The sequence below is a fragment of the Heloderma suspectum genome, chromosome 1 (genome assembly GCF_057233095.1).
Source record: "Heloderma suspectum isolate Gila_16-S chromosome 1, 16-S_ref, whole genome shotgun sequence".
NCBI lineage: Eukaryota > Metazoa > Chordata > Lepidosauria > Squamata > Helodermatidae > Heloderma > Heloderma suspectum.
In genome coordinates, this window is record NC_139458.1 from 347,254,682 (window position 1) to 347,272,554 (window position 17,873).

General features: G+C 41.7%; 1 protein-coding gene across 4 annotated transcripts in view; it reads left to right on the forward strand.

The window, feature by feature from the left end:
* The window catches only part of GINM1 (glycosylated integral membrane protein 1), a 41,322-nt gene extending 25,427 nt beyond the window's left edge, over positions 1–15,895 (forward strand). For 3 of the 4 annotated variants that reach the window (XM_084827827.1, XM_084827824.1, XM_084827825.1), the window contains 6 exons: positions 276–372; positions 2,714–2,865; positions 8,065–8,221; positions 9,170–9,303; positions 11,795–11,958; positions 13,878–14,788. In XM_084827827.1, the coding sequence (XP_084683953.1) occupies positions 276–372; positions 2,714–2,865; positions 8,065–8,221; positions 9,170–9,303; positions 11,795–11,958; positions 13,878–13,980 (807 nt within the window). In that variant the 3' untranslated portion in view covers positions 13,981–14,788. Of the gene's footprint in view, positions 1–275; positions 373–2,713; positions 2,866–8,064; positions 8,222–9,169; positions 9,304–11,794; positions 11,959–13,877 lie in introns of all 4 variants that reach the window. The other variant, XM_084827823.1, reaches the window with a different exon arrangement.
* Positions 15,896–17,873: the final 1,978 nt, after the last annotated feature.

The following is a 17,873-nucleotide window of genomic DNA, read 5'->3' on the forward strand; positions in this document are numbered from 1 at the left end:
TAATCAGTGGGAGTATAGACATTGATTTCAGTGTGACATGGACTGCAAGCTTTTTCATTAATTGGCTTTTATGTTTCAGTTTTTTTAGCAATATACACCATCATTTGTAACATATATCTGCATTGCTAAAATTCAGTTAATACTTAAATTCTTAAATCTATATCTGAATTTTGATCATTGCTATCATGATTATTTAGACTAAACAAAATATTAGGCTTGTCCTTGTATTTTAAAATGTGTATGTTTAACATATATGTGGTTCTGTTTTTCTTTAGGTTGTCCTTAATATCTCCTATGTTAACGGCCAGGTGTATGTAAATGACTTCCCACTGAAGAGTGGAGTTGCGCGGATAAAGTGTCAGACTTTAATATGTGAGTATGCTCAATTCCTTACCTGTGTTGTGTGCTTCCATGCAATTCACAATTCGTATAATAACTGAGGGTGCAATCCTATGTATGTAAAAAAGTATTTTTTCTGTCTAAACCTGTATAGGATTGTGCCCTAAGTGGCATTATACTCTCCATGCAATTGTTCTGTTAAAAAAACAAACTGCTGTTAGGATAATATATTTAAAACTGATGGAAGACATTGGATGTACTCTCTGGTTCTCATCCACAGTACTCACATACAAACTGAGTTCAAATCCTGATTTTATGGAATGCAAAGTTCCTCTTTAGTTAATTTATTTGTGCAAGGCAAAGAATTTGTGCAACAGGCTGGGCGGCATAAATGCAAGGATGTGACTCCACCCTGATAAGTCCTGTCTGTCTCCTCTCTTAAGCTGGCACATATCCAGATGAGTTGGTGTAGGAGAAATAATAATATAACATTGTGAGAGTAGTTTCAGATAATCATTGCAAAACTTTTTTTCTAGAAATTTTTGTAGTTTAAATTCTATCTATGCTGGATGGAAAGGATGGAAGTATTATCCAAGAATGACGAATTTAGAATGGCGGTTACTATAAAGGGGGAAACTGTTACTGTATTCTTTGCTCTCATTTCCTTGCATTGGACTGAAACATCCCGGTTTGGGTATACAGGCAACATTTTACATAATTAATGAAGCCAGAGCAATTACATGCCATTGAACAACTTTTTATGCACAGAGTAGTCTCTTGATGTGCTGGTTTTGGCTGCTGTCAAGGTTAGCTTCTGAGATCATCTACCCTTTATGATCAGCTCTTGTACTAAGGACGTACTAATGTGTTTTTAAATTGGCTTTTGAAAGCTGAAAACATTATGCATTAATAACGAAACATGATTTCCTTTAGCTAGGCAGTGGCCCATCGTGGCTTGATGTAGTAAAAGTGTTCCTATGCTTTCTAACTTTAGCATAGTCTAAAAGCTTATCTCTAAAGGAAGGTGCTTCTCTTGAGCTCAGTGGGACTTACATTTGAGTAAACACGTTTAGGAATGAGCTGAAAATGTATTATATTTAGGTGCATCAGCTCACTCACAAGACAAGTTTCTATTGATTTAGTTTAAGAGCTAACTGCCTTCAGATCTTCTTGTTTCTGTCAAGTTTTTAAAACAAAAATACAAAATGACTCTGAGATGTTGTAATACATTTTATTATATCCCATGTGTGTAAAGTAGTATGCCTGCATGCAGACATCCACTGTGCCTTACCGGGGGGTGGGGGAGGTAAGGGAAGGGGTGGGGGAGGGGAGGTCAGGGTAGAAGAGGGTCTCTATCAATAATAAAGACATCCCAATCTTTGCAGAAAAATAGAGGCATTTTGAACAACCCGCCATGAAACTCCAAATACTGATGGGGGCTAAGTGTTGCACAAGTGTTGCTCCTTGGCAGTAGTTACTTGACAAGCAAAATAATTAGTATGGAAATAGCGGCAATGACTGTTCTACTACTAAAATAAACATAAGTGATCACAGCAGAAAAAGGCCAGAAGTAAGGAACTGGCTGCTTCTGCCCTTTATACTATCCAGTCTGGTGATAGCAGTGGAGAGCCACCAAAGAAGAGAATGCCAGTGGGATGCGTACACCCATGAAGATTCCCAAATGAATAGTTTTCTTGGATGTATCCTCTCCTACACCAGCTTTCCCAAGTCCGGTGCCCTGCAGATGTATTGGACTACAACACCAGGTTCAGGAAGGTTACCCTACACAGAAGCATTTCCACTGTCCACTGTCCTCTTGTGATCTCTGTAGCTTCAAGATCACCCTTTTGTTTACTGCCAAGAATCTCACCTTGTCTCTGTTCATGGCAGCTTAATAGTGGGAATGAGTATGCAATGCTGAACAACATTACTGTGACCCCTATGGGACAAAGGAGGCTGCTGGAGTTTCCATTTGATATTTAGTAATGCCAAGATATGAATTCAAAAAGTATTGCTGTTTGCATTTATTAAAGCTATGTACCCTTTTGGACCCTTTGGGCACTTCTCCTGAAAGCAACCTTGGACCATGTAACCAGTGATTCTGTTTCCATGTTGTACTGCAGCCTTCCCCAACTTGGTGCCCTCCAGATGTTTTGGACCAAGTCCAATCAGCCCCAGCCAGTGTGGCCAATGATCAGGGATTCTGGAAGTTGTCCAAAACATCTGGAGGACATCAGGTTGCGGAGGGCTGCTATACTGCAATATAGGGCAAGATTCAATTTTCAACTCATCAGTCACCATTTTACGTGTAACTTGTTTTTAGAGATTGTATCTCTCTGTACGACCACTGTATGATACAGTTATTTGTTGACAGTGGAAAGTGGAAGCTCTGAAACCATATTGGATCAGAAGCGGTTTGGCATCGTGAGCGTTCGCATTATGGTCCATGAGTGGCCAATGGCATCCAGCTCCAACTTGCAATTGATCGTTGTTCAGGAGGAAGTGACAGAAATTGATGGAAAGCAGGTAAATCTTATTTCTTTCCCTCACTATTTCCTCCTCCTCTTCCTTCCCTTGCTATTTCCTTCCTCCTCTCCCCCTTGCTCATGACCCACTTCTACTCCCCCCACAATTCCAGCCATGCTCACCTTATCTTCTGATCTGCGGGAGTGTGGTGGGAGGGAAGAAAAGGCAGCGGCACAGTGGTGGCAGGGGGGCGAGGAAGGAAGGAAGGAAGGAAGGAAGGAAGGGCTGCAGCAGCAGCAGGGGGGTGAGGAAAGACTGTGGTGGTGGGAGGAAGGAAAGGCTGCTGCAATGGTGGTGCAGACGCAGTGGCAGGTGGGAAAAGGAAAGGCCACAGCAGCTGTGCAAGAGGAAGGAAGGTTCTGGGGGTGGTGAGGAGGAAAGGCCACAGTGGGAGGAAGGAAAGGTGGGGTGGGGCAGGTGGGGTATGAAGGAAAGGCGGTGGGGGGGGGAAGGAAGGGTCTGAGATCCAGCAGAGTCTTGGAGGGTGCCCACAAGAACCATGTTGCTGACCCCTGCTTTAAATCATTGCATTTGCTGGCCTAGTTGTAAATCCACAGGACCACATTTTCCCCCAGCATGGGTGTGCCGTTCAGTTCTTCGGTATGCCCTGTGCCTAAAACGTACACTACTACATATCTTCTTTGGGCAGTGAATGTGGGCCCTGAGTACATAATTCATTTTATCTTTTTATGAAAAAAGGACACATAAGCATAGGTGCATATCTTTTTAATAATTGCTGTAGGTACTTCCATGGAAGATGAATACTGACCTGCCTTTCAAGGATTTTGTATACATATGCCATCTAATTTTCACGTGGCATTATTTTTTATCCTTTTTGTTTGTAGAACTGCCAAAGCCTACTTTTAGGAGCCACGCACAAGCTTACCCATTTAAGCTAAGATTTGGATCTACTGGGCCTTCTTATTATTAGGGATGTTTCTTTCAATGAAACAGAAAAGCCATGAAGGACCTCATTATTCACTTCCAATATTCTGATGGTGTAAATTTGCTTTTGGATGTGACACAGATGCAGTGCTTCCCCCAGGAGAGTACAGAATCGCTGTGCATAAGCCAGTTGTTTGATGAAGGAGTTTTGTATTCATAAGGAAGCTGGTTCGCATGTAGAAACCTGTTGCTGGATCAAAGTATCCATCCTGCCAGCATTAGCGGTATCAACTGTTTGAATTCTTCAAACATTTGTTCTCTTTTGACCCTAGTTGTGATGCTGAATGTAAAACAAACATTCAGTGGAATTACAGTGTAATGCGGGGCTGCGGAACCTCTTTCAGTCCAAGGGCCAAGTTCAGTTTCAGGGAAACTCTCGGGGGCCTCATTCCAGTGGTTGGTGGGGCCCAAGTGCCAGCATACTTTAGCGTAAAGCTCTTCCTGCCAGTAACTAGGCCACGGGAGCGGCATTTCAGCCTTTCGGAAAGGGGAAGAAGTTATGCAAAAGCCAGGAAATTGCCAAACAATAGGAAGTTGTGTGTGTGTGGAATCGGGAGCCACTTGGTGATGTGGGAAGGGTGTGTGTGGCCACCTGGGGAACCCCGGGGAGGGCATATAGGGACTCCAGGTGGGCTGGATCTGGTCCTCTGAGGTTCAGCTCCCCTGATATAACATATGCATTTAATAACAGCACTTTGGGAGAAGAAAAAACAACCCTCATTCTATAGAAGTGAGAGAACCTCTGTCTTGCCAAATAGTTTTAATAGTCTGGTGACGTGTTTAGAATGTATTATGTGCTTTCCAAATCCCAGCCTGAGAGAATTTGTCACACCCAGTTAAGTATTGTGTATCATGTTTAACTGTAGTACAGTAATTGTGTGTTGTGTTATTTTTAGCACTCCCATTGTTTTATGCACTCAGAAAAATGAAGTGAACTAAGTGTGACTGATTCCACCAGGAGGCGGCCACAAGTTTAATCCCACAGGGAAGGTCCCAAGTCTCTCTCATTTTACCTTGCCACTGAATATGTTGTTCTTGATTATGTAATTATTCAAGTTCAGTGCCTGGAAGTCATCCGGGCTGCATAATGATAAGATTACAGCAACTATTCCGGCATCCTACTGGATTCCTCTTCACTCCATATTGTAATTAAGGCCCAGATAGTAACATTCTGGCTGGTGTTTTTTTTCCAGTTTCACAACTCAGAATGTCAGTTTTGGAAAGGTTAGTGTGACTTGTGACAAAAGGATAGCAAAAATAACCACTCAGTCATGGAATTAATGACGTGGTTTGCACATAATGCTAACTCATGGTTTATTTAACCCGTTGTTTGTTGCCCTACCCAGGGTTTGTCTGACAGACGATCGAACAAACCGTGATTTTTTCTCTTTATCTCTGAGTTGTTTGTTTCACCTGCTCTTCCCTGAATCCAAATGCCTTTGTGGCACTGCAGTATTGGCATGTAGAGCAGCTGCATTTTTAATTTTTTTTTTTTTACCACTGTTGCCCACCGCCTCTGTAGTGTGGGGAAACAACCCTTGGTTCTGGGTTCACAGTAATGATAACCCATGTTTTAAACAGCCCAGAGTTCACAACCCAATAACAAATTATGTGTTCTCTGTCTGGGTTGTTTGTGGTTAAGAAACCATACTTAGTTAGCGCAGCTGGGTTTGCATATGCCTTAAACTGAGGCCTAGCCAGGGCCCACACACTAAACAGATTAGAGGATACCAATATGACACAAGTCCACTTGTATGAAAGAATGATTTATTGCTGAAAAATGGATGCAGAAAAGAAGAAAAAAAAGCTTACACATCCCTTAACTCTTGGTTCAGCCACTCTAGTTCCTTGGGGAGTGATGGGGTGCTGTTCCTCGGGGCTGGTTATCTGAGCAGGTGGTGCACCTTCCCCAGATGAACACAGGTAACAGGCCAATTTGCTTGTATTTTATAGATCAAGCCTCACTAAGTTAGAAAACTGTCAGAAGTAGCACACTGCTTGCCCCCCCCCTTACTAAGGCCTTTCTCCGTTGATAGCAAAATAAGTTTATCACAGTAGAGAAAGAAGCATCCTTTATCAGTTAGAAAGTACACAGTGTGAAGAGTGACTACAGTGCATTGTTTTAGTTTCTGTTAGTAGCAAAAAGCATGGCCTTCACTGTTTGTGAATACAGCTATGAGAACCAACTCTAAAATCCTGAAAATTGCCAACTGCCCCAACAAATTAGCATTCTTATACTGTTAATTACTGTATAAAATACTGCATATGATTCTGGGAAAATTCACACCTGACTGCCCGCTATTCTTCTGAAACCTAATCCAATATAGCACATCATGACAGCCCAGAATTCAACAACCCATACCATGGGTTAACGCTATGTGCGAACCCAGCCAATACATGAGGATGCTCTGATTTTGATTTCAGAAATTATTCAGTGAGCATGTCCCACTGCTCTCTTGTGTGGGTGCTGGTTCTTTCTCTTCCCCTTTTAGGGAGAACTACCTTGTATCTTAAGCACAATTGCTGAAGCTATAACAATAACAGCAGCAGACTCTCCTAACTTACTTGGAAGCAAGACACACTTGAGTCATTTACTTGCAGTTAACTGTGCTTAGTACAATTCACCCATCATTTATTAAGGATTTCCCATTACAGACTATGATGTTGCTACATACTGTTTCAGGCAGCATGACTCACAAATAACTTCTGTGATCTTAATCGTATTCGCTTTTGAAAACAGCACCATAAGGTTGCAAGGCACAAATCTCATAAAGACTCAACAGCAGAATGGCAGAGAAGATTTCGTGTTATCCAGTAAGGCATATTTGGACAAAAATCCTAAATTCAACTTTATAACGATGATGTTGTGTTGGTTGTGACAACCCAGGAAAAAGATCACAACCAAAAGATGAGGCCATAGGAAAAAAACTCACCGAGAAAAAAAGATCAGCTTAACATGTTGTGGCACCTAAAAGGGCAAGTTCATCAGGAAAAGAACTGAAAATAAAACTGCAGGTAACAAACTGCCATTATATAAATCTGTGCCATACCCCCTCCTTGATGGGTACACCGGTGGTGACATAGGGGCTGTTTGTAAGACATGACAGTCCACTGGGAAGCTGCCATTTTGAATGTGCAGCCCGCACTCAGGGGTTGTTATGTCATATGAACCTGGCGAGTGAGAGTTAAACAATGGTCTGTTTTAGAGTTATGTGAGGGTTGTTTAACCCTTATCCAACCTGCTGCCCATGGATGCTGTGGCTTGTCATGGGTTAAATAACCTATAACGAGCTGTGGTGTGGCATCTGAACCTGCTCAGAGGGTCAGTTCCTTGAGCCAGAGGGAAGGGGCAGCTTGCTGTTCCTCCTTCCCATCCCAAGACTTTGGCTCTCAGCAGCAGTGCTGTCCAAGTGTTGCTGATATGCTTTGTCTTCTTGGTCAGTCGTGTCCAAGAATGGGGGTGTTGTTTGGAAGGGAGCAGGCCATTACTCCCTCCCATCCGGTCTAACATAGACAGCCCCTTTCTTTCTCAGCTAGGCCATGGCTAACAGATGCTGTTCTAGGACTTTTTCTACTGGCCAGTGCTAGTGCAAAATACTTCCCATAATGCATAGGGAGAGATGGTTTTGGATTGCCTACTTCCCCACTGTTTTTCAGACTGTCCAGAATTATTGCCAACAATAGAGACCTTAAACTGCTGTTTGTGCGCTATCCCTCTTCTCCCTTTTCACAATAGCTTCCTAGGCCATTCCTGAATATTTATTCACTCTCTCAAAATACTGGGAACTCAGATCATCCACTGAAACTGATATAATATCCAAAAATTTAGTGCATCTTAGGTTCTTTCCTTTTTAAATTACGTTTTCAAAAGCAAATCGCTATTGCTCATAACTGCTGTTTTTTCGTATTTCCCCATGCTATCCCTGATAGAGAGAAAATATTTAACCTATTTATAATGGAGTGGAGTAGGTCACTTTCCCTGGTAGTGCTGTAATGAAAGAACAGCTTGGGAGAAGGAGAATGGGCTCATTAGAGAAGAGCATATACCACCTCTCCACCTTCACTTTAATCGCTTCTTTCAGTGAGATTAGGAAAAGGGTGAGTGTGAATTGAGTCTTTATTAAATCAAAGCAACTTTTCATCTTGAAGTTCTGTACTTTTTACACACGTGCCTCTTAGTTTTCACAATTTCAAAAAAGCCTCTATCACTTTTTCTACAAGGAGATTGTTCATACTGTTGCATTTCTTTTGCAGGTTCAGCAAGATGAAGTGACTGAAATAGACATATTGGTAAAGGACTTAAGAGTCCTTCGGCACACAAATTACACTGTTCCGCTGAAGGAAAGCATGCTGTATTCCATCCCAAGGGACAATGATGCCTTATTCACACTTCCAAACATTGCGAGAAAAGGTACACAGTCACAATTAGCTTCAACATTTTGGCTTTTATTCTCCATTATAGAGGTTGCTGCTATAATTCAAATTTATTTTTTACCATTTAGTTTTTCCCATCATATTCTTAGAATCCACACACCAGAAAGGAGAGCACTTAATTAGTTAATGAAATTAGTTAATGAATTACTTTAAATAGGTTTTTAAGCCATTTCTCCAATGTTCAAACAACATAGTAAGATAAAACCATAAAAGAAAGCAGCAAATGATTAAAAAAATTCCTGTGAAGTGGTGGCTGAATCATATGCCATCCAAAATGTCTTTCAGAAAACAGCCAGAGATGGGCTCTTTTTCATGTTTAAAGGCAGGACAAATTAATGGGGTCACATTTGGCTTTTCTTTTGTACTTTTTTTGTGAAATAAAATACTTAGGTATTTTACTTACTGACTTACAATATTTATATACCGCTCCCCATCAGAAGATTTTGGAGCGGTGAACAACATGATACAAGAATAAAACAACAGGGTAAAAGAGTTAAAACATTTTTAAAAAAGACAAACCCCAACAAAGTGGAATTTAACAAACCACAGCTGGTCATGCAAGGAAGGCCTCTTGGAATAACAATGTCTTCAGGAGGCCCCAGAAGGAACACAGTGTTGGCACCTGCCTGACCTCTAAAGGCAGGGAATTCCACAGGAAGGGGGCCACCACACTGAAGGCTCTTTTCCTGGTGGACTCCAACCGGGCCATGGGTCCATGTGGAACCACCAGGAACATGCCCTCTGATGACCTCAGTGACCGGGCAGGTTGGTAAGGAAGGAGGAAAATTTTGGGACATTCTCAAATGGAGCACCAGTTTATTATTTTGTCCCCAGTCTGCTTCTTTTCAATGGCATCTGCAAAAATGAAATTTTAAAAAATCCCCTATCTGTTAACCTAACCTGTTTTCTTTCATATATTTTTAAGTTGATGTTGAAAGTCCACTACAGACAACCAGTCACTATCTTCTCAGACAAGTAGAAACTACAGTAGATGAAGAGGCAATGCCTGGTAAATTGCCTGAGACTCCTCTCAGAACAGAGCTTCCATCCTCTTATAAGGTGAGCTTCCTGTCACTATTGGAGAAGAGGGATACCTGCATGCAGGCACTCCAGGAGACTAATGATAAAGGGAGGACGGGAGGAGGGCAGGGTACTGTCGGTACACAGGTAGCTGCCTTACTGAGTCAGACCATTGGCCCATTTAGTTCAGTATTGTCTACAGCAGCCTTCCCCAGTCTGGCACTTTCCAGATGTTTTGAACTATAATCCCCAGCATTCCTGGCCATTCCTGGCTAGTGCTGATGGAAGTTGAAGTCCAGAACATCTGGAGGGTGCCATGTTGGGGAAGGCTGGTCTATTCAGATGAGCAGTGCCTCTGGCATTTCAGACAAGAGTGCTTCACAGCTAGGGATTGAACCTGGGACACTTTGCACACAATGGTCCTTTCTTCAGGACCATTCAACTCCGGTCCTGACCCTTGCAGTAAACGATGCTGCAATAAATCTGATTGTATGGTCTTTTTTTCTGCAAAAGCTGGGGCTTTCATCAAAATCCCCACACAGTAAGGAAAGCCTAGGGCTGTGCATAGGTGCTCCCTCGAAACCTAGCAGACAGTAATGTAGAGGCACGAGTCCTTAGCCAGCTGGGGCTGAGAGTTTAGGATGGCAGTTGCCAAGAGTGGTTGTTCTCAGCAACCTTCCACCTGGGAATGGAGAGCCTGGAGGAGCCTCCTTGACACATCCAGCTGAAGTCAACGGGAGGTTGGGGCCATGGTCTGGGACACGGCCCTCCTGCCTGCTCCCTGCGCTCGTGGAATGTGTGAGGGGAACAACTGGATGGGGCTTCTTAAGGATGGTGATCTGAATGTCTCTTTTCCACTAACTGAAGGCAGGATAGAAAGTTGATAATAAGCATGTGTGGAGTAGTGGCTAGAATGTTGGACTAGGACTGGGGAGACCTGGGTTCTAGTCCCCACTCGGCCATGAAGCTCACTGGGTGACTTTGGGCCAGTTGCTGACTCTCAGCCTAACCTACCTCACAGGGTTGTTGTGAGGATAAAATGGAGAGGAAGAGGAGAATCATATATGCCCACCTTGGACCCCTTGGAGGAAAGGCAGGATATAAATGTAACAAATAAATAAGCATGAAAAGAAAATGGAAAGCCATTCCAATAGTCAAAGGTACCCTAACCAAAATCACATGCAAAAAACACCAAGGGACAAAATATATAGGTGTTTGTATGCTAATCCTAGATGTCTGAAAGCCAAGAAGGGCAAGTTAAAGTGCCTGGTATTAGGAGAAAACATATAGAAATTGAATGGAATGGTGATAATCTGTTATCCCCTAACCAAGAACTAAAGAAAGGACAGGGTAGGCTGCACTGGCAGGGGTATTAGTCTGTGTCAAAGAGAGCATTGTGTGCTATAAATTTGAAACCATCATTAGAAGTTCGATCCCAGAATTACTGTGGGTAGAAATACCCAGCCAAACAGTTAATATAGTATTGTGGACATGCTATCATGATCCTGGTCAGACCTCTAATAATCTTAAGGAATAGAAAGAAGTCAGGAAGGCAGGCATAAGACAAATTATTGTGATAATAGGCAACTTCAATTAACCTCACTTTGGGGATTTATAACCAGGTCAAAACAAAGAGACAAAACGTTAAACTGCAATCAAAGTTTGTGCCGTAAAAGAGTCGTGGAGCCAACAAGAGGGGAGCTGACCCTTGATATAGAGATAATTGTTACCAAACACTTGGGAACACTTTCAGTTTCAATATGTCAATGTAAATTTGCCTGGGAAGTCCAGCACTCTTTCAATTTCAGAAGAGGAAATTTCTAAAAAAAACAACCCCTAGGGGATTAGTTAAAAGAAGGTTAAAGGGACCAGTCAGGACACTTGTGAGATTATTTTAAATAATTATAGTAGAGGAGGAGATAAAATGCATGCAAGTTATTCAGAGTGCAAACAAGTTGAAGAGAAAGCACACACACAGCACAAAGTCTCATGAAAATTGTAAGTTTTTAAGGCAAGCAGGGAAAACATTTGAGGAGAAACGTTTTGGGAGTTCAAGTGGCTGCAGGAGAGAGGAGGGAACAGAAATGTTCCTTCCGTGAACTTCCCTCTTTTTGCTTCTCTTAGGATGCAAGCCTCTGGTCAGAGGCAGTATACTTTGGAACATCAGGTGTTGAGGACATATAATAAGCGTGGCCTGCTGTCCTCATGCCCTGCTTGTAGACTTTCCAGAGGCATCTAGCTGGAAGCAGGGTGCTGGGCTAGACAGACTACTGGTTTGATCCACTGGGGCTGTTCTTATGTTCTCAATGGAACTTAGAGATGCTTAATTTAGAGTGGAACACACCCATAGTTTATTGTTTATTTGTTAGTAAATAAATTATGGTTGAGGTCTAAAAGACATTCAGATTGGAACATTTGGGCTCCAGCAAAAGGTCCTTGAACTATATTGGTTCAGATCTTAGTCTTCTGTCTTCTGTGATGCCCAGGGTGTCAGGGATGCATTTCAGTGGCAATGTTATTACATTTGCAGGTGATGTGCCAGTGGGTGGAAGAACTAAGAAAAGAACTCTGCAAATTCTGGCTTAACTCCTTCCCACTGTTCTTTAATCTGATGGAGGTCATTGTGGTTGGAGTGGTTGGAGCAGCTTTAATCATAAAAGTCTTAAAAGTGTGTTGTCCCTCATGTGAACCTAGGTAAGTACCTTTTTACATTTCATTCTCTAAAAGCAGACTTACTTCAGCAACAGGAATTTCATTTTGACTGACAAATAAAAGCATCTTTTCCTCTCCCTGCTTCAATTCCAAAATGAGCACAGTTTCACAGATGTAGGTCTCCCCAAAATACTGGAATAAAGAAGTGGGAAATTTGAATATAGCATACTTTGACACTTTTAACTCAGTTTTCTGTATTTCAAACGTGGTTGTCATATTTTTATGCATCCTCAGATTCAATTTTGCACCTATCACCTAAGAAGAATAGTAATTTGAGGAATTTGGGTTAGTACCTTGTTGGCCAGGAAAGAAAAGTGGGAAGGCATCAACTGCAGGGAAAGGAAGGAAACCTCCCAAGTGCACAGGCAAGATGTAATTTAAAGCCCAACACACTTTGAACTTCTATAATAGAAAGAATATAAAATACAAATTATTAGTACATGCTTAGCTAATAAAACTTATAAGCAAAACTTGGGACAGTCTCATAACTTGTCAACTGAGCAATGAAAAAAATGAGAGCATTAGGCTGGGACTCAGGAGATCCAGGTTCTAGTCCCCACTCAGCCATGGAAGCTCATTGGGTGATTTTGGGTCAGTCACTGACTCTCAGCCTAATCTACCTCACAGGGTTGTTGTGAAGATAAAATGGAGAGGAGGAAGATCATGTATGCCATCTTGGGTTCCTGAGGAGGAGGATGTATGCCATCTTGGGTTCCTTGCAAGAGGAAAAAAAGCAGGATAATAAATACATAAATAAAATACCAAAACATAAATAAATCGCCCAGAACACATACTGTTTACAATAGAAACTGGGTTGGATCCAGCTTCTTTTTTGCCAGTGGAAGCATTCCCTGAGTGAACTTCCACTCAGAACATTCATATTAGCAGAAAAGCGGGAGGCGATGTTTGCCAATTCCTCCTCCCTTTGCAGGCACTAGTGGCATGTCCCCCCACTGTTCCAGTGGGTCCCCCAACCCCCCAGAGCAAGGCATAGGGCAGGCAGAGTTCAGGCTTATGGGATTTTTTTTTTTTACTAGAACACCAAGTTGTACCAACCAGAGCCAGACACTAAATGATAGTGCAGGGGATAGAGACAATTACCTACTGCCCCCCATTAAACATACACTGGCGTATATACAAGTCTACATGTGAGTTACCAGAAATCAGGGATTTTAAGACAGCATTCTAAAACTGGCTAGCAAAGCTGAACGAAGACCTGGTCAAAACTAATTAATTAGTACTCCTATGTGACAGATGTGGACAGGGCTGGCCCTCCCATGACGCAGGGTGAAGCCATTGCCTCAGGCGGAAGATCAGGAGAGGTGCGGATCATGCACAACCCCATCCAAATCTCAAAGACACGACACACAAACGAGCTAGGAAGCAGAGAGGGTGGGGACAAGCACAGGCATCAGTTCTTACAAATTCTTTTTCCTGTGACGGCTAGCTCGCCTGGAAACAGCTCAGATAGCCTGATGGAATAGTTCCCACTAGGTGACAGCTGGGGAGAGACAAAGGTTAGCCGGGCTCTTGGCAGAGGTGTTGGCATAGCCCTGTTTCTTTTCTCTCCCTCTGCTTTGCAGCCTGATGGAATAGCTGCTGGTAGATGATAGCTGATGTAGGGCTGAAGGCAGTTATTTGTAGTGCCCCTGGGGAAGACCTTTTTGAAATGTGTGGAGCTTTAAATAAGTAACTTTTTGCTTATGCCCCTGAAAGTTTCCTCCCTTTCCCAATTGGTAGGCCATGGTCAGAGGTTTCTGAGCCCTGCTTCAGATTTAAGTCCATTTTCTTGTCCTGTTTTCAGTTATGAAGCTAAAACACTGTTAAACTAGACATGCCAACGTGTAACACAAATCTTGACTTTCTGGTCTAGATTTTAATGACAACTTGTCCTTTTTCAGGGGAGTCCTCCAACTTGATGTCAATGTCATACCTGTGGTTGCAATCAGCTTACTTCCAGATATTCCAGAGAAGACAGACAATATAGAGGAGAAATGTATTTAAAAATGTGTTTACTGTAATTGTATGAGTTCGTTGACCTGACATTTGGCACTTGATTCTTAATATATTATGTAATTTTTCCTATATTAAGCCTATGAACTATCAGTGTTTAAAGGACACTTAAGGCTGAGGCCCAAAAGAGTTCATCTTGTTTCTCTTCATTTCAACCATCCTAATATATTCTTGCGAAAAGAAAAGTAGCAGTTTCCTTACATAAGGACTTCAGTAAGTTCTAACTTCTATGAAGTAATTTCCCAGCTAAACTGGTTGCATGAACCTACCATGCTAATCCAAACAACCTCTGCTTGGAAATATCCTGAGAGATTTGAATAAGATATGTTTCCATGTAAACGTGATTAAGATTACAGCCTTGAGCTCTACAGAGCAATGAAAAATAAATGATTAGGTCCCAGAAACATGGAACAGAGTAATAGTGTGAACAGGATTGTACACAGCTGTGACAAAAAGAAAGCTACTTTAGGCCTATTACCCTTAAGCTTGCCTTGTGGGAGAAGTCAGGAGCTTTTGTACTGCTCTTACAACAAGTGCATTATTGGTGCAATGCTTTATTTGGTTTTTCCAAAGGCAATCTGACATTTTGAGCACTTTATTCAGTCATTTAAAATGAGGCCTCTCCCCACTAAAAGTTGTAAGCATTTGTAAAACTGTGCTTCTTGAAGTTGCAGTACAGTATAAATGTTTCTCATCCAAGAGCACAAATGTCTTTTTAAGATGCTGATTTATTGAGAGCAATTTTACATACAGATTTGTATGATCACAACTTTACAATAAATCCTTACCTGTTGAGACAAACTGGGGGTCATGTATGGTTCCTTTTTCAAGGTGGGTTAGGACGGCAAGGCCTGACGCCTGCAAAACTGGGAGAAGTAGCATATTTTATAATAGGCAATTTTGTAGAATTTCTAGGGTACCCTTCAGGATTGCTGTTCTGGGGGTGGCTAACAAAAACAAATTTATTTTTTTAAGTACTTAGTAAAAGCAGCAACACCACAAAACCTAGAGATTCACACATATATTCAGAAGTCAGGTTTAAAGGGCCTGGGAAAAATAAAATAATATTTGCCTGGGGCCATAAAGGAAATCAAAGTAGAACCCTGGGGAAAGTCATTCCAAAAGTGAAGCACCCTTTTTCTCCTCATTGCTACCTGCCTCATCTTTGAAGGTGGAAGCACCTAGAGAGACCACACCACAGAGGTCTCTGACTTTGCCTTGGAACGAATGTGGTCCAAGATTTTATGTAGAAGAAATACTGCTGAAATACGTGTTTTCTAGGTAACTGCAACACTAGACCATACAGCATTGTGTATTTATAATACTGAATCTGTATTGCTATTTGATCAAAATGGTCTCGAGATCAAATGTTATGAGACAACTTCTATTGTCTTCCCAATGCTACATTGCCTTTACGTCAGTCAACTATATGGACTGGATCTGGATTTTCATGGCATGGAACTCTGCAAACTAGATGCTCCTGTGGGTGGAAGGAGAGTGATTTTTGTCAATTCATTCCCCCCTGCCCGCAGACCCCTATGCCCTTGAAAATATGGTGTGGAAGCTTATGGGAGTCTCTGGAACAGTGCCAAAGGTGTGGGGGGGGGCTATAAGGGGAAGTTGGCAAAAATCCCCCCTCCAGCTGCCAGAACATCCAGTTACTGAGAGAGAGAGAGACTGCTGGATTTGACTCACTTCTGCAAATGGAAGGAGCCCTTCTGTTTGCAAAACGCAGGTATGGACGCAATGCACTACATTGTTCAAGTGTCATTCACTTTTTCTAGTGGTACACTTGCATTCAACACCTAAACATTGATTTCAGTGGAATGTTTATGTAAAATCAAGAATGTTAAAGGAGAAGACTAGTTACAAAATTAAAAGCCTTCCTGGGCCAGAACATCCATCTAATTCAAACATCCTGCTTTCCACAGTGGCCAATCATTTGCATCCAGAAAGCCCACAAGCAGGGCTTGAAGGCAGTAGCCCTCCCCTCTTGTATTTGTTTGTTTGTTTGTTTGATTTGTACCTTACCTTTCTACCAAAAATGGCACCCACAGCACCTTACAGGCATGATTAAAACAATAAAATACATTAAAATCGTAGCAATTGCAGAATGAAAAAACACCACCCAGTCCCACTTAGGCCAAAGACCTTCTTTGCTTTGTTGTCTCTGAAGGACAACAGAGAGGAGTGAACCTAGCCTCCACTTTGGGAGGGATTTTCAGTCTGGGAGCAGCAACCAAAAAGGTGCTCCCTTGGGTTGTCACCAAACCTGCCTCTGAAGACAGTGGTCTCAAAAGAAAGGACTCTCCTGAAGATCTTAAGAACTGGGCAGGCTTGTATGGGAGAAGGCGGTCTTTCAGGTAGCCTCAAGCCAGTTCCCCCTCAGCAGTTGATATTCAGTGGCACACTGACCTCATTCTGGGAAGGTTCCATTGCTGGACCTGATACACATGAATTCATCCAATCCCCCTTTAAAGCCATCTAATCTGGTGGTCAGAACCACATCTTTTGGCAGTATATTCCATTAAGTGTTCTGTTAAGTACTTCCTTTTGTCTGTCTGGAGTCTACTGCTATCGATTTCATGGAATAACCCCCAGGTCTAGTGTTATGGGGGAAGAAAGATCTTTATCCACGTTCTTTTTATCATATATAATTGTATAAAAATAATATCTGTGTTAGAAAACCATTTTTCTAAACTATAAAGTACCCAGAGGTTGTAGCCTTTCCTCACAGGGAAGTCTCTCCAGTTTCAATGCAGTCACACCATGTAAAGGCATTCAATACCAGCAGTTCTATTTTCAGTCCCTTAATAATCCCCAATGTGGAATGTTATTATGGAAGTCTTGCTTAAATTTTCTACAGGACGCTTTCTAGCCTTGACTCTGCTAGTTAAGCGTGCTGGTATCCTCTTGAACTTGTTGGTGCCTTTACTAATCTGTGGCATACCTTCTAGCTTAGTGTGTATTATTGTGGTTTTAAAATATCCTCCAGTAGTCTTAGATTTAACCTGCCTGAGTCTTCCTTTCAACTTTGTTTTTAACAAATTCCCAAGTTTTTAGAAGTATCCTCTTTTGAATTAAATGCAACTGTGTTGGACTTTCTTAGCAACTTTCTTCATATTTATTTATTTGATAGCACTGTAGTCATTGTTCCCAATTGATTTGAACACTTACATATTTGATAGCACTGTAGTCATTGTTCCCAATTGATTTGAACACTTACATTTTGCACCAGGTCCTAGGTACCTCTCAGGAGTAAATCCAGGGTCACCTCCTTTCTGATCAGTTCCATCATCAGCCACAAGTCTATATGAGACAGCTGTGTGAACCCTTCTGTATTAAAGTAGCCACTTAGTACATCAATCATTACACTGTAGCCTATTCTTTGTCATTTCCTCACTTGGGAATATCGAATAACCACACTTTGTCATCAGATAAACAAAAAGCAAGGACAAATTTTCTAAGCTTGAATACAAAAGAAGTGCAGAGTCTGTATTAACTCTTAATTGTGGATCACCATTAAAATATTTTGTCCTATCATCTGTAAATGGGTGTCTATGACACCAACCATGCACTCTTAGTTGCAATTAATGTGCTAGCTGCATAGGGGAGGATAATTTTTCCCCATAACAAAAGACAGTAATTTCCCACTGCGGACCAGGTAATAAGGTGAAAGATATTTTGATTCCCTGCAAAAACTGAACTATATGTTTACATGTAAAAAAATTTCTAAAATGGCTCTTGGAAGTAACCAAAGAATGAAAGGGAAAATTGTGGCACATGTTGATATTTGACAAAACCAGCAAATAGAAATAAGGCTGGTTTGCCAAGAAATAAGGTTCGGGTGTTTCCAGACAAGGCTTTTATCACATCATTGTCCT